The sequence below is a fragment of the Bidens hawaiensis genome, unplaced genomic scaffold, assembly GCF_021521415.1.
Source record: "Bidens hawaiensis isolate Kalapana, Puna unplaced genomic scaffold, B.hawaiensis_p1.1 tig00045473_1, whole genome shotgun sequence".
Lineage (NCBI taxonomy): Eukaryota > Viridiplantae > Streptophyta > Magnoliopsida > Asterales > Asteraceae > Bidens > Bidens hawaiensis.
In genome coordinates this window covers 37,451-63,542 of record NW_027505943.1, presented here as the reverse complement: position 1 = coordinate 63,542, position 26,092 = coordinate 37,451, and the positions used below count along the sequence as shown (strand labels likewise).

Here is a 26,092-nt window from a genome sequence, read left to right as displayed (position 1 = left end):
GCTAGTCATAAAATGGATCTTATCCGGGCTCAGGCGGATAAGAAGTAGCTTCTGTCAACAGCCATTCCCAATGTACGAAGTCTGTTTGACTTAATCGATTCAGATGTGTATGAGCTTACATCTGTTTGTTGTGTTTAACAGGTTATTGCTGACATTCGGAACAGTGATGATCTCGGGAATTGTGTTGCGATACTCCTCCATGCTTCCGAGAAAGCATGCCGGCAAATGGGCTTTGAAGAAGGATATGAATTTGGCTCTGCGGGCCGGATTCCGGAGGAGCATGTGTTAGTCGGCAAGGATACTGCCTCTATCCTTATCGAGAAAACCAAGGAGTTTGATACTCTGAAATCTTCCCTTTCTGACCATATATCGGAACTCGCAGACAAGGATGATGCCATTGAGCGACTAAAGGAGTTGATGGATCTTGAAGAGGGAGAAGAAGAAGAAACTGATAGTGCCGCGGAAGACGAAAGTGTCGTCCCGTAGATAAAAATATTTTTCTTGTAAACTTTCCTTTTCTTATGTAATCTCTTTTGACCAATAATAAGAAGTCTTGCTTTTCTTCCGGTGCACTTTGTTTTATGTACTACAATATAAGTGTCTGTCCGGTGCCTTGTTTTTGTCAATAAAAGATTACAGCTTATGGTAATGAAGTGGAACTAACTCAATATTTTTCATTCGTTGGCATAAGCCTTCTTAGAAAAAGAACTTACATCATTACTGAACTATGCAGGCGCGCAGGCCGAAAACAAAAGACAACTGCGAGCACTACATGTAGCATATTTTTAGTTGTGCTGAATTCCAAGTCCGAAGGATCTCAGTCCCGTCCAACTTCTCCAACTTGTAGGCACATTTCGATAGTACTTGTTTGACTCTATAAGGTCCTTCCCAAGTTGGGGCTGATGTGCTAAAAGTAGTTATAAAATAAATAACTAAAATTATATTAATCTAGACACTAAGTAATACTCTAGACCCTTAAACTTAACTTAAACTACTAACCGGCAAGTGAACCGGTCGACTCTAGTACAGCTAAGTAAGTCCGGATATCGAACCCACGAGACTCTTTAAATTACGAAACTACAAGACACGACTATTTATTAATAATATTTGAAGGGGATTTTAAATTAATTATTAAAACTCAATAATAATTAACTAACGATTACTTTAATTAACTAATTATTAAACTAATTAAAAAAACCCTAATTAATAAAATAATTATAAAACATAATCATTACTTTAAACTAATTAATTAATTAATTAAACTTAAACTAAATTACTTTAAACTAATAAACAATTAAGAAAATTTAGATTAATTCAGATGATAAAGATAACTACCCAGGCCATAATCCCCAAAGTTAAGGTTATTAAATAAATGGAAAACTCACGTTATGGAACTGGAATCATAAAATAGACCCTTGACAGAAAACCCAAACAGGACCCTTGAACTTCAAGAAGACGCCTATGGATTTCTAACAAGTTTTAAGACCCACCAGTTTTATATTAAACTTCCTTACGGTTATTTAATCGCTTATGTCTAAGTATCTTTTATGACGAAAACCTACCTTATAGCGCGGAATTCAAAAGATAGCAAAGCAGACCCAATTAACTTAATAGACTAAGCTGACAATCAAACCTAGACGGACTCCTTACGAAGAACTAAATCTAGCAATCCCGACAAGCAAAGATCTATCAACAACCTATCACCTTACAACTTTCTAGGCTGGCAATTCACTTTTATCTATTTACTTGATTTTATTGTTTCTATGATTTTAATGCATATTAATCACAAACTAGCCAAGAACACACAGTAAAATAACCTAACAAAACCCTATCCTATGAAACAATCAACAAGGGCAATGTGAAACAATAAATTCAAGTAAACAAAACCAAGAAATCATACGCATTAATTAAATTAAACTCAACCGTTTACTTAGAACATAAAATCCATAACGAAACGAAATCCAAACAAATATCAAACCGAACTAAGGTTCATCACGACCTAAGTAGTCTAATAAATTTAGCCTAACATCTTAAAATCAAAGAAAACAAAATAAATAAGTTCAACAACCAAGCTCATAATTAAAATAATAAATTCAAACCGAACTATGTTGATGCTTGGTTGAGTATGCGTTGAACCCAAACGATATCGGCTCGAACAAAACCTTTCTTCTTTTCTTTCTTGAAACTTCTTGCGATCTCCTTCTGCGTGCGTAGGGTTATATCTCTCCACGGCTGCCTTCCTTCATATCAATAATGATGTTCCCTTTTATTATTGTTCTAGCCGACTTCCACTTCCACAATTCTTATTTTATGGGCCGATAAATGTGTAACTGTGAGTTTCATTCTCATGTGGCCTGCTAAACACTTATTCCTTCGGGCCCACACAATAAGAATTTAGTTTGCACTTGAGCACCTCTTCGTTTCTACAAAACATGAAATAAATAAACTAATTTAGTAATCCATAAATCAATATTACTTTTCTTTTTAGCTTACGTATTATATGCATTCATGTCTTTCTTTCTTTTTTTTTTACTTTTAGTATAATATATATTATAAAGTAACATACTACAAAAATAAACATGTGCGTTTACAACTATTAATCAGATGCCTCTATTGTTGAGTTGCTTTGTTAGTTTCTTTTAGCTCATGGTCTTCTAAAACTCGTAGACTTTCAATACGCACCGAGAACGAATATAATTTAGTAAAAACAACTATAAATCAACTCAAAGTGTAGGAAATATTTATATAATAATATGTATTTTTTGGACCACATCAGGGCTAACATGCCCGGAGGCTCCTGTCCGGAGGCCTCGTTGTTGCGGGAGACGAAGTCTCCCGCATCGAATTTTCATTCTTGGTCCCGCAAATTATAATATTTCTGAAGTTGTCGCTTGTAATTATGCTCGCGGATCGATGCTAACTCTCTCCTTTCCTCAAGTAAATCAAGATTCAACCTGAGTTCGTGATCATTATCATCGATTAACAGAACTCGTGCGGATGGAATCCCGATTTCAGCGGGAATCATGGCTTCGGTGCCGTAGGTCAGACTAAACGGGGATTCTGCGTTGCTAAAATTCTTCTGGGTGCGAAAAGCCCAAAGTACATGGGGCAGTTCGTCGACCCACCCTGTCCGTTTAGTTCCTAGTCTTGCCTTGATTCCCTCCTTGATAGTTCGGTTGATCCTTTCGACCTGACCATTTGCCTGCGGATGAGCTACAGAGGTGAAAACTTGAGTGACTTGAAGTTCTTTCAGCCACTCCTGCAGTCCACTGTCAGTAAATTGGGTCCCATTATCACTTACTAATTCTTGCGGGAGGCCAAACCGGCATATGATGAATTCCCAAAGGATTTTTTTTACGCTTGATGCCGTTATTGAGGCAACTGGTTTGGCTTCTACCCACTTGGTGAAGTAATCGATGGCCACTATCAAGAATCTGACTCGTCCCGGGGCTTCTGGGAAGGGTCCCATGATGTCAATAGCTCATTTTTGGAACGGCCAGGCAGATGTTACCGGAACCAGTTCGTTTTTAGGTCGCATGGTGTTGGGGGCATGGCGCCGGAAAGAATCACACTTTCTGATTTCTTGCACAGCGTCTAGGTGCATGTCAGGCCAATAGTACGCGTTTATGATTTTTGCATCTGTCATTCTCGGTCCCGCGTGCAGCCCACAAATACCCTCGTGGATTTCACGGATTAGGTAATTTTCATCTTCTACGTCTACACATCGTAACAGCGTGCCGAGAAATGATCTCCGGTACAAAATGCCATCATTCATCTGGTAATTTAAAGCTTTGTGTTTGATTTTCCGAGCCTCGGCTTTTCCTGCTGGAAGTGATCCGGAAGATAAATAAGCTTTGATGTGTGTCATCCAAGATTAAACACCCGTTTGTATTACCAGGACTTGGTTTTGTGGAACGGATGGATGGTCTAAGACTTCGACACGAATATCTTTTGCAAAATGCTCGAAATTCGTTGAAGCCAATTTACTAAGGGCGTCCGCTGATTTATTTTCACTCCTCTTAATGCGAATAACATTGAAAGAGTCGAACTGGCGAATCAGGGCTTTTGCTTGGGACAAATAAGAAGCCATGACATCGTTCTTAGCTTCATATGTTCCATTTATTTGTCCCGCAATTAGCATGGAATCCACCCGAGCTTCTAAATATTTCACCCCAAGCTTTTTGGCTATCCATAAGCCTGCCAAGAAAGCTTCGTATTCTGCCTCGTTGTTGGTACTTTTAAAATCCAACTTTATGGCATATGTAAACTCATGGCCTTCGGGATTTACTAGCCTGAGGCCTGCACCACATCCCTCACTGCTTGAAGCTCCATCCGTGAATAAAGACCAAATTTGTCCTGATTCCGGAGGTATTTGGGGTTGTTGCTCGGTCAAACATTCTCTTTCTTTGTGATGCGGGACTTCTGTAATGAAGTCCGCCAACACTTGCCCTTTGATTGCTGCCCTAGGTTTGTATTCTATTGAGTGCTCACCTAGTTCGATGGCCCATTTGGACAAGCGCCCAGACAATTCTGGTTTACTGAGAACATTTTTGAGCTTGTATCCGGTTAAGACATTGATGGGATGTCCTTGAAAGTACCTGCGGAGGCGTCGGGCAGCATAAACCAATGCCAACACAAGTTTTTCAAGCATGGAGTATCTTGTTTCTGGGTCCGATAATGTTGTGCTGACATAGTAAATCGGTGTTTGAACGTTCTTTCGATCTGTCAGAAGGACAGCCCCGATGGCAATGTCTGAAGCCGATAGATACAATGTTAAAGGTTTGAACGTGCTTTCTTGAGGAAATTCCTCAAAGTTGAAATTAAAGGATGAGACTTGGCTGCATGATTTGCCAAAAAATGATTCAACGCAACCAGTCGGCCATTGAGTGTCTGAACTTCTTTGAGGGAAGACGGGGAAGGCATGCAGGCTATAGCTTGAACTTTATCTGGATTAGCTTTGAAGCCTGCATCTGTGACAATTACTCCCAGAAACTGTTCCTCTTCCATTCCGAATGAACATTTGGCTGGGTTCAACTTCATGTTAATACCTTTCAATGTTTCGAAGGTGTAACACCCCAACTCGGAACGGGCTGGCGTGTTACTATTATAGATATCAAATCAATGTCAAAATCCAAAATACATCAAAAATCAATGCAACCTATGTCATATTATTAAACAAAAATGAATTAACTTTTAAAAAGCTTGAACTTCATTATTCTCTCTCATCACTAATCTCCCCGATTTCCCGAATTACCTGTTAGCAAATAAGAAAGACACAAACAAGAAAATACGGCTGAGCCAAAAATTGCCCAGTAACGGAGAGAACAATAGTACAGGTAAAGGCATACATAAGACAAAACACATGCTGAAATAAAACTGAAACTATTGCGGATATAAAACCACGTTTTAGACCGAACTAGAATTAGATGGGAAACATAATCCGATACACGATCGGGACGTAATCTTAATATACTCAAATTTAACCAAATGCGTATACACATATCAAAACGGACCAGAAATATAGCGAAACAAAATATAATTACTAAAATACACGACGATGATGTTAAAATAAATAGGTCGTGTAATACGGAAGCACCCAGAGCCTAAACAGAGGGGTACACAGCTAGCTAGTCCATGCACCAAGGAGACGGTGCGGGTGGCGTGCACACATTGTTCCATCTCAAACAGAAGTCAGGAGTCAGGAGTCGGAGCTAAGATCGATCTATACGCCTCTAAATGGCCAAGGTACTACATGAGTACTTTCATAGACGTCGTGAACTTTGATTACGCACTGTCACGATAAGTGCCATGTCGTTGACGCCCCAACGACAAGTCAGAAATGCTCGGGTAACAGAGTACTGAACTAAAGTCGTATAACTAAAAGATATTTAAACAGGAACATGCAATAATGAATTCAAAATATATATAACCTATTGCATGCTATAAAATTAATATAACCATATCATACGAATAAACCGAACTAGATAACAAAAATCCGCACTACGAAGTGACGGACATCGAATATAAAATGGACTAGAACCAATACTATGAGTGAAGAAAAACAGAATCCGTACCTTAGTTGTTAAGCAAAAGTAAACAAATTGGCTCGTCTCCAAAAATTATGAGGACCTATGATTTATTTACATTTTAATTTAGATATACGAACACAAGTTACGACGCATGATTCGTTGATTTTCCACGGAAGGACACTTTAGGAATTCATATAAAATAAATGTGTTTAGTCATATGCTTGTTTCGACGATTATTTAATATTGTTAAGCTACCAATATATATATATATATATATATATATATATATATATATATATATATATATAAGTGTTACCTTGTAAATTCTATATTTTTAAATGAAATAAACTAACTGAAGTTGAAATATTATTTATTTATTTACTTATAATCATCAAAACTTTAAAACTATTATTATTATTAATATTAATAAAATATCTACATTCCCAAATTTGATTGAAAAGTTATTAGTAGTAGATGGAGCAATTTATATTAACTATTTTAAACATATCAGTTAACTTTAGCTAACCATATCCACAAGGACAACATGCTCTAAAATAAACACATGGTTGGCACTAGTCTTTTAACAACCACTCAGAAGAAAAGCAGACCAAACACACTCTTGATTTCCTTTCTATACCATGCATGGGTTATAATAAAAGTTCAAGTACAGATTCTATTTAAACAACGTTTTCGTTGCCGGAACAAGTCAACGAATCATAGGCGTATTCGAACAACTTAATTAGACAAGCCAACCAGAAGAGAGGGAGTGGACGACTACCTCTATTGACGAACAAAGTTGGCAATGCGCGAAAACGAGATGGTTCTCCAAGCATAAACTAAGTTGTACATGCAGTCGAAACACATTAATGATTGTTCGGATCAGTATTTTATTGAACAAGGATTGAAAGAGTAAAGCAGGATAATTCTTGTTACCTGATGTGAATCGGAAAGAAATCGGAGTTGAGATAAAGAGATGACAATAGCGGTACACGATACGCGGCGGTGGTGGTGTGGCGTATGTCTTCGGGACTTGAAACTAATTTGGCAAAACAGAAACAAATCGGATTGCTAGGGAGTCAGGTGTTGCATACTATCGGTTTGGGATGGTTGGCCAGAAAACACATAACCGAGATGAAGCTTTGGCGGCAACGCAACGGAACCGGAGAAGGATGGCGAGCAGTGACGTCGCATGGAAGCCCTAGAATGGTTATGTTTTAAGAGTTGAGGATTTGATAGAATTTAAATTGACAAAAGGAAACTTGATCAACAAGAGATTCATTCCAAAGAATTTGTAGGTTGTTAGTTGTTGCTTACGTAAATAAGTTGGAAGGGATAAGGGTCATTCAAAATATATACATCTAGCAAAAATAGGATTAAGCTTGGTTCCAAGGATTTGGATAATTATTCATACATATATTTTTTTTATTCATAAATCAAATATCACATTACGTTCAAATACTAGCTATTGACAATATGCACAAATTAAAATTTATTATTACTACTATTATATGAAAAATATATGTTTAGATTAACAAATTTTCAGTTACTCATCATTTATTAAGTTTTTTTTTTTTTTTTTTTTTTTTTTTTCACTCCAAAATTCCGTATATTACAAAAGGTCTCTTCAATATCTCTCAACATCTGGTCCTCCTCAACACTTTTGATTACGAGATCGTCCATATACACCTCTAAGTTTCGACCAATTTGGTCTTTGAACGCTATATCCATTAATCGTTGGTATGTGGCTCCCGCATTCTTTAGTCCGAAAGGCATCATTTTATAACAAAAAGTGCCTTGATCGGTGCGGAATGCTGTCTTGTCTTCATCACCTGCTGCCATGCGGATCTGGTGATAACCCTTGTAGGCGTCCAGGAAACACTTGAATTTGAATGGTGCCACAGCATCAACCTTGAGGTCAATCTCTGGTATAGGATAACAATCCTTAGGACATGCTTTGTTTAGATCTTTGAAATCATTGCACATCCTCCACACCCGTTGCTCTTGGGGACTATGACTGGGTTAGCAACCCATGTCTGATAGCGGATTGGGCGGATGATCCCGGCCTGTAATAGGTCCTGGACTTGCTCGTTCATTGCTTTTGTCTGTTCCGGACCCATCTTACGTTGTTTCTGAACAATCGGCGTAAACAACGGGTTTACCCTTAATTTGTGTTCCGCAATGTTCCGAGGGACACCAGTCATGTCCGCGGGCTGCCATGCGAACACATCAACGTTTTTTGATAATAACTGCTTCAGGAAAGTCCGCACTATCTCGGAGATAGCAGGTCCAATTGTTACAGTTTGATCGGGGAAATCTTTGTTCAAGACCCACTTTTCTGGTTCGGTTCTCAAAGTTTGTTTTGGGATCTTGCTGGGTTTTGAGCTCTCGGTTGCAAAGCAATGTCGATTGACGTGAATTATTGCTATACCAGTGCAGGTTGGAACTCCTACTGCACCGTGTGCTGTGGACGGATGGGCATTGAAGTCACCGATTGCTTCTCGTCCGAGAATAATGTCATGTTTCGATATTGCTGGCAAAACCAGAAATTCAACCTCCTCGGTCTCGAATGAATTCCGTCGCTCAAGGTAACTGGGAATGAAATTACCCCTCGCGGATGCATTATTTCCCCTCCAAATCCCGACACTGGAGCGTGGATGGGTTTGAATCTTTCTTTATCTTCTTCGTCAAGCTGTTCAAAGCATTGTTCATACATGATGTCTGATGTGCTGCCGGTGTCGAAAAAGACGTAATGAGAATGATAATGCCCGAAAAGGGCAGTGATGATCAGGGGATTCTTACTGTTCGGGCCCCCTTTAATTCGAGGGAAGATCACTGGCTCATTCTTCCACTCTTCATAATCAGATTCTTTCCTCTTATTCCCTGTACGGGACTCGCCTTGGATCATATGAACGTTCAAATCTTTAATTTGCTTCTTACTCAGGCCTTGGATGTCCCGAACGGGCGCTTTACCATTATCAGGTTTCCCATTATTCACCAGGTGTCCGAGTTTTCCAGATTTAACAGCCACCTCAATTTCATTTCTCAATGATCTACATTCATTCGTATTATGACCGATGTCATCGTGATACGAAGAATGCTTCTTAGCATCTAAGAATGATCTTCTTGTCAGTGGTTGTGGCTTTCTGAAATTTATATTTTTTGTAGTGAGAATTTCAGCGGGAGTCTTTGAAAGGGGAGTCCAACTGTTGGGACCTCGGTTCGAGGGTCCCGCTTTGTTCTTGTTTCCTATGAGGGACCTTGCATCAAATGGTTTTGATGTGTCCGCACTCGGCTGGAGTCTCGACCAGATAGGGCCTTTTGCCTGTCTATTAGGTCTCGGAGTCTGAAACTCGACTTTAAATTTTTGCTTCGGGTTACCATTCCTCAACGTTTTTTAAGTGTTAGCATACACTTTTGCCGCAGTCATAAGATCGTCCCATTTTGTTGGCATTCCATCTCTGCCAGTGAGGGTGCGGACTAGATCATCTCACTTGACGTTTTTGCGGAAAGCACCATGGAGCATGTCCTTACTTATCCCACCAATTTTCAGGCTTTCATCGTTGAACCTGGTGATAAAATCTTCTATGGATTCGTTGTCGCGGCAGACGACATCCAAAATTTCCGACTGGTCTCACGTATGTTTTTTTTGCTAGCTGAACTGTTGAGAAAACTTTTTTGCAAGGTCATCCCAGCTGGAAACTTGACCATCAGGTAACTTTTCAAACCATTCTCTCGCTTCCCCTGTTAATGTCAATGCGAACATATGACACCAATAAGGGAGCGTCCAACCACTAACACCCCATACTGCCACGAAGTTCTGAAGATGATCACTTGGATCAGTCATACCATTGTATTTGCCTACTGATGTAGGTATTTTGGCATTAACAGGGAAGGGTGCAGTAGCAATACTTGCTATGAATTTTGATTTTTCGGCAAAGGCTGCCGGACGATATGGTTTGGTGAAGTCCCGTTCAGCATTGCTGTGATATTCAGTGTGGCGGACTATGTCCTGCGGGTGACTACTTCTTGCCCATGAGCTCATCCTTCTATCACCGGTGTACATACTGTATTCTCCCGGTTGGTAAGTTGAGTCGTAACTATCAAATTCTTCCAAGTAAGATGGCATCCGCATATTTATGTAAGGACAAGGACGTAACCTCGGTAATTCACCAAACTCTGGTTCCGTCGATTGGCTGTAACGGAGCTGACTTCCTCTTATTGTTGATGGAGGAGAAGGAGATCTCCTAGGAGATTCCTCATAATCCAATGTGCGGGCACGAAATCGTTCATCACGTTTTCTGCGTTCATATTCAGCCACCAAACTTTGTTGTTGCACATGAAGCCACTCCTCGGGAGTTAGTTGTCCTCTAGATTTAGAACTACGTTGATGAGACCTTGCCATGTCAGAGTTGCCTGAATCATTTTCCAGATCCAATAATGACTGGTTTCGGCGAGTCTCTTCCGAAATCCGTCTGAGGTTACCAAGATTTGAACCTTCTGGTGCCGAGCCACGTCCCATATCTATGGGAGTAGGACCGGTTGGTGTTGTAACATTCTCTAGGTAAAACCCCCAGGGGTTACATTGGTGATTCTTGACCCCGGAGTTGTGACACGCTCAAGAGTACGGCCACTTGGAGTCGTAATATGTGTAAAAACACTAAGACCCAGAGGTGCTTCTGTGTTAGTTACACGTGAATCGGGTGCAGGGGTTCCCGTCGGCCCTTCAGGAAGTTTACTCATATCAAACGAACCAAAAAAACCAACGAAAACTATTGTTGTTCTAACACAAACATGGATGGCGCCAATGAAGAAACACATATCCAATCCCCGGGTATGGGTCCTGGATCTAATGAGTCTACAAGGTAGGATACGGTAATTACAACTAAGATATGAGTACAACCTCCCAAAGTCCAGTGACTGGAACCTGCAAAACAGACACCGTGAGTCTCGTTACGGGAAGGACAAGGGGGGATCTTCCCGTAACCACCCTCTGGCGTGAGAATAAATACGGTTCTGTAGAAGATAAGCACTTAAGTAAATTGAGAGAGTACAGTGGGAGTGAATGAATACATCATGATGATTGAGAGGGTATTTATAGCCGAAGGGTGTGGGAAGGTGATTGGGCCAGCTGCCTCTTAAGAAGATACCTGCATAACCATCTGGACACGTGTCCTTATGTGATTGGTTCAGTTTATACGTTGCATATGCATGTATAACAACCTGGACATGTGTCTCTTTATCATTGGTTAATGGGAGAATATTGGCCATGTGCACGGTTATAACGACCTTGCCAGGTGTTATTGGCTGATTGGCCGAAGGATCACGTATTGCCCAAGAAAGCATCTTGGTAAATCTTCTAGAAGGTAATTAGTTATTGACAGTTGTCCCAGAGCATTACCTCGTGGTCATTTACACGGAAGTGTATTCCTTCTTGCAGATGACTTTTGAGGGTGCAATGATGCTTCCGCATGTGCTATGAGAGTGTTTCTTCCTCAAATGATTATGCGGATGACTTGTATGCACCGCGGGTGTCTTATGAGGGACTCCTGAGTGACCCGTGGGTAGTCCTTAGGGGTATTTGGATTTTTGGTACCCTACCTCTATAGTTATGGCAACTGATAAGAGTCGGACTAGATTGGTAAATCGTAATTCTTCGGAATTCATAAACGGTCTTCGCAACTTTATAGAGATTGCCAAGAACCATGTCGACAAACATGGAAAAGCGTATTGCCATGTAGGCGTTGTTTCAATGCGTATCGACATGATTTGAAAATGATTTATGCTCACATACCTGATCGTGGGTTTCTAGAATCATATGAGATATGGAATTTCCATGGAGAAAAACATCCTAATGCAGACGAAATAGTATCCCTTTTTAAACCAAGAGCACATCCTACATCTATAAATAATGAGATGTTTGATGTAATTCATGATGTTATGAGAGAGCAGAATACAAACGAAGAAAATGCATATGAAGATGACGACATCACAGGCCTCAACATCTAGCAGTTCTTATAATGTGGTTTAGATATATGTATTTTGATGTAGTTGAACTGTTTAATGTTTAGAACTTTGGACAATGGGTGGTGAACATGTTTTAAATAGCTTATTACTAGCTTTTGTATATTTTGACAGCTTATTCTAAGCTAAAATTCTGCACAGTGTACAAACTAGTAGTTCTAATTTTGACAGCTTACATGTGCATTCTTTTGGTGGTGACAGTTGCCTGGGCACGGGAATCGTATTGAAAGCTTTGAAACGTCACATCGCAAGGAAACCACGGGATGGGTAAACGATATGGCACGATCGGACTTTGTAAGTAAATAACTTTCATGAAAAATGATTTGGATCTCACTTTAAAACACTAAAAGTTGGAAATTTAATCTTTTAAAGTAAGTTCGGGCTATTTTGACTTATTTAAGCTGAAAGTTGGATATATTAAGTGTGTTGGGTACGGGTCATTTGACTCATTCAAATGACCCTAATGCACCTTAATAGATTTAAAAGACCCAACTTTTAGATTAGATTCCGGATCCACATTAAACGACTCAAAATATGCAACTTTAAGTTTAAATTGGTTAAAAGGACGCGAACTCACTTTTATAGACTAAAAGTTGTTGCTTTTAGAGTCGATTTCTCAAAATTTGGGAATTATTATCGTTTATTTTTATAGTTCTACCAGGTTGGTTATCGGTTTTACACAGTTATGCTGCTGAAATTTTCTAAAAATTTTAACATACATTTATTGTGTTTTTTTAATGTAGGAAAAGATCTAAAATGAGGCACACAAAATGCAAAGTGAATCCGATGAATCATCACCAATTGATGATATTGAGGTCATGAAACATGCCTAGGAGAAACGCACGGCCATATTTGGGGTGTTGGCCGTGTTGTGAGAAAGCCAACCCCTAATGTGTCCTCGAGTGCGTTTCCCCACCGCACAACAGAATTGGCGAGACACCGTTGGTGAGCAAATGAAAGAACAAATTGCAACAGAACTCGAATAACAGGTTAACAAGCAACTGAACCAGCATTGGGAAAGAATGCAACAAGACATGGAGCGACAGTTTCAACAACGAATGGAACAACTTGAACAAATTCGTAAGAATTTGAAAGAAAATATCGAGGTGGTAAGCGTCGTGGTGATCGTCTTGGTGATCGCTGTGGCGATGAAGATAGTTAACTGTCATGTTTACTTTTTATTGGTTTGTAGTTCGACTATTTCGGGATAGTTTGGTTTGTAATGCACTGTTAACTTGGTGATATTTTGGTTTGTAACGCACTATTAACATTGTGATATTTTGGTTTCTAGTTTAGTTCGATATGTTTCAGCATATTTTTGTTGAATTATTGGAGTTTTAAGGTTTACATATAGCGACGATTTATTGTTTCCACAAGCTTTTATCTATAGCGATGACATATTGTCTCCACAATCTTTTATCAATATCAACATGCCGTCTCCACAAGCTTGTACTTATAGCGACGACAAGTTGTTGCTATAACAAAAATAATTTAATATATATACATATTTTTAAAATTTAGTAAATATTAATAAAATAAAATAAATGTTTCTGATTTATTTTTAATAAACTTTTGCACAAACTTGTAGAGACAACAAGTTGTTGCTACATAGTAACATATAGCGACCACACTTCTGGCGATGACTTTAGGTACATATAGCAGCGAGCCTGTAGAGACAAAGGTTGTAGCAACGACATGTCGTTGTCGTAGCCTAAAAAGGCCTATAGAGACAACATGTTGTCGCTATAGAACTCAAAATAGTGGTTGCTATAAACCAAAAACCTTGTAGTATACACCAAAATGGTTATACGTCATCTAAAGGTTAAAATTATAAGACTCAAGTGTCAAGTGTCATATTAAGTTATGTTATAATATAACACTAGCGAATAAGCGTCCTATAAAACATATGCTTTATGACTACAATATCAAGTGCCCTATTACGGTGAATTATAATAACACCACAATGATTAAGCATCCTATGAAGGTTAAAGTTATAAGACTCAAGTGTCGAGTGTCCTGTTAAGTTATGTTATAATAAAACTCTAGCGAATAAGCGTCCTATAACCAAATGTTTTATGACTAAAATATCAAATATCCTATTACGGTGTATTATAATAACACCACAATGATTATGCGTCTTATAAATGTTAAAGTTATATGACCATAGCGTAAAGTGTCCTATTAAGTTATGTTCTTATATGCCTACGACTAGAAAGGGTCCTATAACACCGAACATTTATGACTTAACTACAAAGTGTTCTATTAAGTTATGTTATAATAAGACCTCCCATGATAAAGTGTCCTATTATTTTACCACATAATGGGACACCAACAACTACATGTCTTATAGATTACTTTATTAGGATTTACATTTTAAGTGTCTTATTAAGTTATATGATAATACGATCCCAAAGAATCATCCATCCTATTAAATAATTTTTTAGGACACCGGTTCTGTACCGTATATTGTAAAAGGACCCCAAATTTTCATTTGTCATATTAAATAGATTTTAGTACCCTATTTTACAAGCGTCCCACATAAAAGGTCCTAAAAAGCCTTTTTTGTTGTAGTGTCTAGTAAAACATATATATCTGAAAATTGAAATATTTAGTAATAACTTAATAACAATTTATAAGTTATGATTAAACAAATATAAAAAAATTTTTACAACTACATAACAAAAGTATAGAACAAAATAAGTTACATGATAACACTTAGAGTAGAATAGAACAATTTAAAATAAATGACAAATATAATATTTATCATTCTAAGTTTCCAAAAATCTCCTTGTACACAACATTTGTTGTTTTATTTGTAAGCTTTGATTCTTTGTCGAGTATCAATAACTTAATACCATCTCGACTCTTAACTCTTGACAAAGCCACATAAAGCTGACCATGAGAAAATACGGGATTTTTAAGATACAATCCAACTCTTGACAATGATTGACCTTGACTTTTGTTGATTGTCATGGCAAAACATAAGCAAATAGGAAACTATATCCTTTTTAATTTGAAAGGAAGTTTCTTTTCAGTTGGTGTAAGGCTTATTCGACTAATTAAAGTGCGATATCCTATATTTGTACCAGAGACAACTTTAGCTTCAATTACACGCCCACCTAGACTAACGACTTGAAGGCGCGTTCCATTGCATAGACCCTTTTTATGATTAATATACCTTAATAGCATGATGGGAACACCAACTTTAAGAACCAATCTATGATTCGGCATTCCTGATATCTTTAAACCATTTAACAAATCAGGGGAATACAACTGTGGATCAACATCGTCGGAAACGTCTTCAGATTCAGCTAAACTATAGAACTTAAATACTAGACTTCGTCACCAGGAAAGAGGGCTAACATACGTTCGTTAATTTCTTGAACCACCTCATTCAAAGGTGCAAGCAGTGCGCGATCCTGAAAGTAAGTAAGTTCGTTGAATCTATCTAATATATCAGGATATACAAACCTTATTAAATCACCAATGGGGTCAAGTGAGTTCAATATCAACAGATCATCTGGAATATCAATAACCGACTCTCCATCATTTGAACCACCGACGGTTCCTTGACCTATGTCTAACAGCCAGTCAGCAAACTCTTTGATGTTTTCAACGTCTGAAGATCGACATCCAACTGTAAGCCTCATGTTCATAGTTAGTTTAAGAACCTTACACTTAGACCAGATATAAGAAGAATTGATGCAAGCATTGACACACTCACTTCTGGTACCATTAGTTATAACGGGAAAAATTTGGCGAAAATCACCACCAAAAACAACCTTACCTCCAAAAAGTGCTTCGGAAGTATTTGCAGAATCACCATTCATAACATCGTTTAAAGTTCTGTCTAAAGCTTCAAAAGCATGCTTATGAATCATTGGTGCTTCATCCCAAATTATCAAGCTTGTCTTTTTCAATAACTCATAGACGTCGGTATTTCCTTTAACCTAATTATAAGAAAAAAGAAAAAATATATATATATATATAACGTAACCTATTTAAAGTAAATTTATATTCGAATAACAAATAAAACAATATATAATAAAAAAACTACTAATATTATAACTAACAAAAAGTATTTTGTAATATTACCGGACATATGGAATCTTCGGTCAAATTAATGGGTATCAAAAATCTCGAATGTGTTTTCTTCCACCCTCCAACAGCAAAGAAGCTATACAGCTTGAAGCAACATTCAACACAATGTCTCCCTTTGACCTTATAGATGCAGATAATGTCTTCCATAAATAAGCTTTTCCAGTACCACCGTAACCATAAACAAAAAACATGCCACCTTTTTTATCAACCAAAGTGTTCATTATTTCATTATAAACCACTCTCTGTTCATCAGTTAACGAATCAAATAGATTATTAAATTCGTTATTCATGGTCTCGGTATCATATGAAAGCTCTTCCGCCATCAACGTATTAGTCGCTCTTGAAATTGTTTCTATATCTGGAAAAGGCATTTGTTGATGTCTTCTACGACTTGAGTTGTTGCAAATTAAAAATTTTTCAATTTCTAGGAGTGCTAAGTTTTTTAGCTCCTCTTCATTAAGAATCAAACCTGAAATAAATATAATAACCAACTAAAATTAATATAATATAAAAATTTATTGATGTTAGATATTGGAATATTTGAAAATATTAAAAAAAAACGTAAATCGTACCAGGGTTGTTTTGATCTTTTTGTTGTTTGTATAGAATACCGTCAACTAAAAGTTGCCAAGTACTTTCCAAACAAAATGAGGTCTAGATAAACTATAAGTAATCAACATTGTAGCAAATAAATTTCTTAAATAATATCTGGTAGAAGTGTGACTTGCTTCTTCAATTGCTTCTATGTATTCCATATCATCATCTAAAAGACCTCTTTTGTAACATGCATCTCGAAATGTTTCACACACAACTCCATCAACTGTTCAAATATCTTCAAAACATTTAGGCCCTTTAACCTTATTTAATAATATTCTTAGATAGTAAGCTTCGTTGAATGCGGCTGGAACAGCATAAACTCTACCGATTGCAAAACCCTTTGCCGAGGTTCCCATTTACGACCTTGTTTTTTCCAAACATACTTTGTTGGAAACTCAGCGTATGTGAGAGTCTTTGCAAGGTCATACTTCTTATTACACTCAAACCAACCGGTAAACATGGAAGAAGCATTAGTTGTTTTGTTTAAAATATCTTCACTATCTTCGTTAGCACCATATATTACCTGCTGTTCACCGGGTAAATGAAAAGCAAGCCTCATAACAGACGGAAACCTATAATGCACGTCAAATGCAAATATCCTCCATGCAGCCTCGCATGCAGATACAAATCTGCAATCATAAAACGCTTTGATTTCATCTAAATTAGGATCTTGGTTATCACCATTGTTATTTTGTACAAGCGAAATTGTTGCTCGGTCTGGACCCTTATTAATGTATTTAAACAAATACTTTATAGATCCATCTTGATTGCACCACTCAACGTTAACATGTGCTTGAAATGTTTTTAATAGAGTCTTGTTGTATGGAACGACAGTTCTATTATCCATCATTATATCTGACTTAACAACATATTGACCGTTATCTCTTCTTTTGTATACCGAAAAACCGTTTGAATCAACAACTGTTTCATCATTAAATATTTTAGGAAAATTTTTGGAGCATCTTTTGTTTACCATGCAGGTGCACTTCAGGTTAGCATCACCACATGGACCGTGAATCATATGATCAGATACAAGCTTGTATAGGTCTGGATCACTGTCTTTTTTTGGGATCTCAGTAGAAATAAATTTATCTACATCTTTTGGATTATGAATCTTGCTACCCGGATGCAAAAATATGCAAATATGGGCGTGCGGTAGACCCCTTTTTTGAAACTCTATCGTGTAAACAACTGCAATAAAGATAATAAAAGTAAATATTCAACAACATATAAATATTATTAACATTTATAACATACAAGTAGGTCTTCTATTATAATTGTATATTCATAAAATTAAATAAAATTACCTGCTTGAACCCTTCCAAACAAAGACTTATCCTTCACCAATTTAATTATTGCATCAAGCTTGAGCTTGAAAAGCTGACATAATATATCAGGTCTATCTTCCGAGTTTAAATTTGTATCCTTAAGAAATCTTTTAACTTCTGGCCAATTGGGATTACATGTTATGGTTATGAAAAAATCGGGATACCCGAACCATCTACAAAGACACATAGCGTCTAGATAATTTTGCATCATATATCTTGCACCGCCAATAAATGAAGATGGTAGAATAACACGTTGACCAGCCGTTGAAACATTAGTATTTCCAACAGCTTGCATACCTCGTAAACTTTGGTAAGTATCGTACCTAAGTTCATGTTGTTTACCGCGTATAAAATGTAATCTTTGAGCCTCAATCATCGTATATTTATCAACTAAAATTTGCTAAAACAAATGCCTACTATTTAACATGGTTGAAAACGTATTTGGCCTATCTTGAATACGATAAGCAAATAACTCACGCATTGTAACCTTCTTACGTGCTGGGTTGATGAAGACGAAACATTCTTATGAAGTATATTAACCTGATAACCATCCTCATCAAAAGGATGAAATAACGGGTATTGAAGAGGTGTATAAGATGGATGAAGTTCACTGATACGCTTTAACGAACCAGACTTCTTCGTAACAATTATATCTCGGTTATCAACAGCGTCACCAATATCGGAAACGATTAAAGCAGCAACTTCAGAACTAGATGGTAAGTTATATTGTCTGGCATCATGCTGTCTTGTTCCAATAAATCGCAACTTCAAATCTAGTTGTGGGTTTTCTTCAAAACAATCTCGTACCATTCGATAAGCTTGGACCAAATGATTATTTGAATCTAACATTGTCTTCAAATAATTAATATATGCTTTTCTTGGTCATCGACCTTTGAATTATTTTCACTGCCCATAAAAATAATATATATAGTTTGATTAAATACAATAAAAATTAGACTAAAACAAAAATATGATAACTAAAGTAGAAGAATATAGTTAAAGTATTTACCCAAATACACATTGACGATTTGAAAACTCGTTTTCCATGTCATAAATGTAAAGTTGAGAAAACTATACTTTACGTCCATCTAACGGTAAAAGACTTACTAAACAATGATAGTTTTCACCGCTAAGTTGAAACATATAAGGCGCATTGCCTCTATTTATGGAATGGTCAATCTTTCCTCCCATAGACGTAAACAAAAACATCAAATTGAAACGTCTAATGTTTTTCAAGAAGTATTTACTGATGGCGCTTTCACCACGAAATAATTGAAGATAACTTTCATCTAGTTATCTAACATCGGGAAGTTCGACTTTTCTATTATAATAACAAAGGGAAAAATCTCCTTCTTCATTAGTACTACTTGGTCTGTTAACTTCGGCTTTCCACAAAAATGCATTGCAACTTGGACACATAACGGATTGATTTCCATGATCAACATATTTTACACATTAATATATCATGATATGTAGTTACTTAGTGTAGATAAACACATAATAATTGATTGAAATAAAAATAGGAAATATATATTATACCTGATGATATTCCTTTATAAACATCTAAAACATTTTGATAACCAACAAATGTAGCATGTTCACTTAAATCAGCCATAGGTATAGGTACTATTAGAGTTCTTTTTCTTGACCTTCTACGAAAGGTCCTAGATGACTCAGGAATATCATCAACAATAGAAGACACGTTTGATCCTTCGTGAACATTACTTCCAAATAGACGACCTGTTAATAATTAAATAAATAAAAGTTATTATAAAGGTAGTAAAAATAATTCCGACAAATACACATTTCAAAAAATTAGACAACCATTAACATGTAAGTTTTTCATTTATTTAAAAAAACTAAAAAAAATGAGAATAATAGTTATAAGGAAAACGGAATATACCTGAATGTAGACGACTTTTGTTCATGTCAACTGAAGCAGTTCTTTTGGCATCTAAAATTGATCTTCTTTCTTTCCTTTTGGACGCAGCAGAGATCACAAATGGTGTACATGTTTCAGGATCTTTAAATTAAAGGTAAGAATATCAATATTTAAGACTAAGCAAGTGTTTTAAAACCGATGAATAAATTTAAAGAGTATATGTAGTTGTGTGAAATTTTATTAAATACTTACCGTTGTTTACTACATTTGAAGAGTATAAATTTGAAGTTTTTGATGGAGACACATTCTCCTTATTAGATTGTAAACGCGTTACTTGTGTTGATGAGGGAATATTTCGCAAAGTATCGAAGATCCGATTAACTGTATCATTTTACATATTAAACATAAACATGAGAAAGAATAAATGATAACCAAAATATATAGTGAACAACATTTTATTAACATACCAGGAACACAAGAATTTAAGGAGGAATGTGTTGTATGTGGATTAGAATTTGCAAGAGAAGATAAACGGTGGATATTATTTTCGGAACATAAAATCGGTATATTAGAACCACCTGAATTAACAGAGTAAAATTTAGTTTTCATTTCCAAAAATGTTTTACTAAAAAATAATATGTATTAAAGTTTACATACTCAGGATTTGGTTTGCGTTGTAATTTGAAAACTGAATTCCGTTTAAATGATATGGTAGTGTGACAATCGGTGTTGCTTGATAATCCATGTAATTGGTATTATTGGAAATGGTAGACAATGGTAAATGTTGACTTTGGCCTAAATTTATACTTATTAAAAATTAATAAATTAGCATTATTGGTTACTTAAAAAGAAATATAAACCATATATAAGTGCTTAATTTTAAAAAACGTATAACGAAAACACAAAATACCTGAGGAGTTCTTCTGTAGACCACTTTTCTTCCTGTCAACTGAAGCAGTTGTTTTAGCATCTAAAATTAATCATCTTTTTTTCCTTTTGGAAGCCGCATGATTCACAGATGTTGAACATGTTTGAGGGTCTTGAAATTAGAAAATTAATAATATCAATATTTAAGCTAAGTAAATTAAACTAAAAATGATTTGTAAATAATATATGTAGTATATTTTTTGTGTAAAATATTTTTATATACTAACCGTTGTTTTGTACATTCGAAGAGTGGACACTTGAAGTTTCAATGTGGTTTCGGTTTAAATGATATGGTAGACTGACAATCGGTGTTGATTGATAATCCATGTAATTTGCATTATTGGAAATGGAAGACAATGGTAATCGTTGACTTTGTACTACATTATAAAGATATTATAAATTACAAAAATCACATTATTGGTTATTTAAACAAAATATATACAATATAACATTTCTTAAGTGGGTATAATCAACTTATATTTTATAACATACCAACGTTAATTAGCTTATTTTGAGAAGATGAAGACGCTTCCTTTTCGTTTATTTTTGGATGTGGACATGTTGAAAAAAATATAGCAGACAAACCTTACACGTGACTTAAGCCGACTTGAACGAACCCTACGATAAAAACATGGAGTATTATAGATTAAACACTCAAAACACCATTAGATAACATGACTCTAAATGAAACTCATTATCACTTAGAAATAGAGGAATAAAGTATATATATACGGATTTTGATAAAAAAAACTCAGATTTTTTATATTTATTGATAAAGATGATCAAGATTAAATTGTAAAAACCAAACCGGGGAAATATGTATCTGGGAAATAACCACAAATTTACAGAAAATTTATGTTAAACATACATTGTGACAAACACTCATCCAACTCAAAATCAAAGAAAAAATTTGTACCTAACTTGTATGAACAAACGATACTTAACTTATTTTCTTGAGGAAGAAAGGTTAACAATAATCCAAAAGAAAAAATTAATATGTTTGATTGTTGGAGATTAGAATGATTTATATGTCTATATATAGACGAATAATAATGTAATTTATATTCATTTTAAAGGAAACAATAAGGTAAGGTATATATTAGGTAAAGTTTATTTTAGTAGGGTATATGATCATAATTAAATATAAATAAATGGACCAAAATAAACAAATTTATGATGTTAATATGTGAGAATCTTTTCTAATATTCTTGATAATTGAATTCTTACTATTTGTGAATACTTAAGTTATAAGTATTTGTATAATAATAATAATAAGATGTCATAAAGTCATAATACAAACCATACATAAACAAACCTAAATAAGTCATTTGGTTACAAAAGCATACGGATAAACATAAAATATAAACGGTTAGAAAAATGTACGGACTAAAACTTAAAGTATAAACATCAAAAACAACCCATCATAAAAATGTTCATAATTAATCACCAGCATTAGTGAGTATCAACGAATGAGTAGCGGTGTTGTACTCGGAAACAGCCAAACTTCCAATCTGAAGACCATTAGACCGAACAAAAGCCAGCCAATGTCTAACGCGATACCTCTCATTATAACCATTGAGTTCAATAGAAATTTCAGTCGAGACATCAACACCATTTGGATTTATTAACATCAAATCTGTTTCCACATCCAAGTTATTGTTCCGTGCAAACTCAACCGGCAAACGCTACAAAGAAAAATATAATTACAAACTTATCTTACGAAACAATCCATAACATTAAATTAATATTCATGTATAATATGAGTTTACTTACAAGCCTATTCCGTACAACCACCTCCAAAATGTTGTCTTCTAGAACATGATGAACAATAATATCCAAAACCGGCTCATCAACATCTTTCACACCAACATCAACTCCTATATATATAAATTTAAGTTATCAATGTATTAATAATATAAACTGTAATAAAAATTATACGATAAAAGAAAATGAAAATAACTACCTTCTAGTTGTAGGTGTTGTTCATTTTCATCATCACTTTCAATGTCTATCACCATTGGAACATAACCGTACTCGGGATGATTGGTCGGACCATTGTATACAAAGTCATCATTGAAATTGAGACGTTCAATACCACTGCTATCAAAAACATACATTCTAAATGTCCACGTACCTTGAAGACGTTGAAACACCAAATAATCATTGACAGCCAGTTTACAATGAGCGGACATGTCTTCCCACATACCAGCAAAAGCAAATCTCGGAGTAGTCAGTTTGATGCATTGGATGTATAGATTCCATAACATTCCATCAGCAGACTGAACAATGATCTGTTCATAATATCCTGGCTCTAAACTAAAGTATTTTTTTATTTGATCATCTCTCAATGGCTACAATAAATTATAAATAAAACGAAATAGATTAATAAAATTAAATAAAACACTTTTTATTTTACAAAACAGATTGTTCACTATTTATTAAAAAACAACAAGATATTTAAGAGTGGGATAACGAACCACAGCATCAAGAACCATGTCATTTATATCTAGATTATCTCTAACGTAAACGAATGTCCATTCATTTTCATTAACTGGAGCAAAAACCAAAACATCTCCAAATATCAAACGATTGTCTTCCACAAATTGATTCCAGCCATTTTGAAAAACAAAACTTCCGTTTATAAATTCAATTTGAATAAACCAATCTTTGTCTTTATGATACACTACAACCGGGTGCATATTAGCACCTGGCTCAAAAATTCTTTAACATAACTGAGATGGAAGTACCTTAAATGAATATGATGTGGTAGTTAAACTATAATGGAAGAATTAACAAAGTGAATAAAATATGTTGTTAATTACAATTGTACAAATACATACTGTCTTTCCATTGGAATTATCATAGAAAATGCAAACCGCGGGAATAACAATCTGTTTTGTCAAAAAAATTAAATATAAATTAATAATAAATATTAAGCAATAAAATTAATATAAAAACAGTAAATGATTTTTTAATTTTTTCCACCGTATTTAGTAATAAGCCCAATAGAAACATCTGTATGCCAAAATCTTAATTAAACATTAAACAAATCCATTAAAATATAACAATAAAAACCAAAGAATAAACAACAAATAAGTTGATATTACCAAGCTAATAAACAATCCTGCTTGTTTAATCACTGAAATATTATAGTCATCAGCATCAACCATGCAAGGAGATTATAATAAAGTTTAAATAAGTTGAAGACGAACTAACTAAATAGACTTTGGATTATAACCAAAACCTAAACAACAAAAGTAAAGATTCTGACTAAAAATAATCTTCGATCACTTTAAATTAGGGCTAAATACATAGGAACAGTTTCAATTAACACAATGAAATTATTAGACAAAATAATACTTACATTTTCCATATATTGAGTTAAATATTAAACACTTCGAAGTTCTGCAAATCGTGGATTAAATCTCCGTTCGTCTTGCCTGACATAAACTACTGAAAAATCGAAGACATATAATTTATTATGATAATTAACATAAATGTAATTGAAGAGTCGTTAATTTTTAAATTGATAAAATAAGATATATATATGGGCCTTAAGTAATGGGCTATTTCAAATGGATCAAGTTAAAAAGATATACAAATATTGATAAATTAGAATATAATTAGATATAATAAAATTTAATTTTTTCTAACATTTAAATTATTTTTTTTTTAAAACTTCCTAAATTTAAAACACAATATATCGTTAAGAATATATAATTATTTTTAAAGTGTATTTTCTTAAAAAAGTACACTCTAAATTAAATATCTGATAAAAATATATATATATATATATATAAACAATATATTGTTAACATATATTGTTAATATGTCTAATAGAATCTATATTTATTTGTTATTTAAGTCAGTTTTTAAAAGTGTAACACAAATACTAAATAAAAAAAACCTGTTATAGAAAATGTAACAAAATGATATAAATAAGGTGTTACCGAAAAACAAAGTTAAAAAGCACAAATTAATATATTTATAGATATCACCCAATCTATAGTTATGACATCAAAGAAATCTAAGCGTAACACAAATATTAAATAAAAAGCATGTTATAGAAAACGTGACAAAACGATTAATATAAATAAAGTGTTACCGAAAAAGAAACTTAAAAATCATAAAATAATATATTTATATAAGATGTTGGATAACATTATTGTAAATAAAAATTAATTTCGAATATAAATTATGTTTGTGTGACATTCAAAATGAATGGCAGAGTCATTATTAATAGATTATATATACAACAAAAACCAACCATTAAAAAAATAACTCCAAACAGAAATATAACCAAACATTCAAATAAGGATAATTCAACTAAACAACCTACTTGCAAAGTGATGACCGTCGTTTGAGTCAATCAAAAACCTAATTATTCTAAATAGTTAGAGCAAGTAGGGTATCGTATCACAAGGAGTATGTGGTCAATGTATTCGTGTAACAGATTTCTAATTATGAAGTGACTAGTTTTTTTAGTGCTGATCACACAAGCAATTTTAGTAAAAGTAGATAACTAAGAAACGAACAAATAAACGAGTTGTAAACAGTTAACAAAGAAAATCACACCCAGGAATTCAAGTAAGCAACCAACAGTATCTCATGCAACCTAATAGATTAATTATCGACGATTAACTGAAAACTGATCAATCAGACAAAACCTTAGACATCAACAATTACTTTACACACAGCACTGGTTATCAAACAGTCCTTGCCAGTATGACTCTGTTAAGGGTAATTGTACATTTTATCATATTCAATCTAACCAAACAGTTATATGACTAATTATCTAGCAACTGGTAATAGATCGTTCAGAACAACGTAAACCTAAACCCACCGAACACACAGAAATACTAAACATCAATAATCATATATATATCATCAATAACAATACACAAGTATTCTTAATCACATGAGAAAAACTATAAAAGGTTACAAACTATACATCCCGGGTGCGATTCTAGGAGATTAGCCGAGCCTTGACATCATTGGGTCTTCAATACGGGTGATATGAATCATATGTAGGGTCTTGGCACGAGCTATGGTGGTGGAAATCGCCTCTTGGAGCTGCTATTAATCGCCTTCAGCCACCAAGAATGAGATGGAATGAAAGATAGGTCAAAATGCAGCCAAAAACCCTTTTAAAAATGTTGTTACGAACTCCGGACCGTGGCCCACGGTCTCCACCGTGGGTCACGGTG

General features: G+C 35.0%; 1 protein-coding gene and 1 long non-coding RNA gene across 2 annotated transcripts in view; one reads left to right on the top strand and one right to left on the bottom strand.

Moving 5' to 3' along the window:
- Positions 1-13,118, top strand: part of LOC143616055 (uncharacterized) — a 49,659-nt gene extending 36,541 nt beyond the window's left edge. The window contains exons 2-3 of the long non-coding RNA XR_013150595.1: positions 12,252-12,344; positions 12,794-13,118. This is a non-coding gene — a long non-coding RNA (uncharacterized LOC143616055). The remainder of the gene's footprint in view (positions 1-12,251; positions 12,345-12,793) is intronic.
- Positions 13,119-15,382: 2,264 nt separating this feature from the next.
- LOC143616054 (uncharacterized) lies at positions 15,383-15,931 on the bottom strand. The gene has a single exon (XM_077089011.1). It carries the CDS (start codon positions 15,929-15,931, stop codon positions 15,383-15,385), a length of 549 nt encoding a protein of 182 aa, XP_076945126.1.
- Between the last annotated feature and the right edge of the window lie 10,161 nt (positions 15,932-26,092).

Excerpts from the sequence above, each read along its gene's own strand:
- LOC143616054 (XM_077089011.1), bottom strand. The coding sequence starts at position 15,931 with ATGATTCATAAGCATGCTTTTGAAGCTTTAGACAGAACTTTAAACGAT.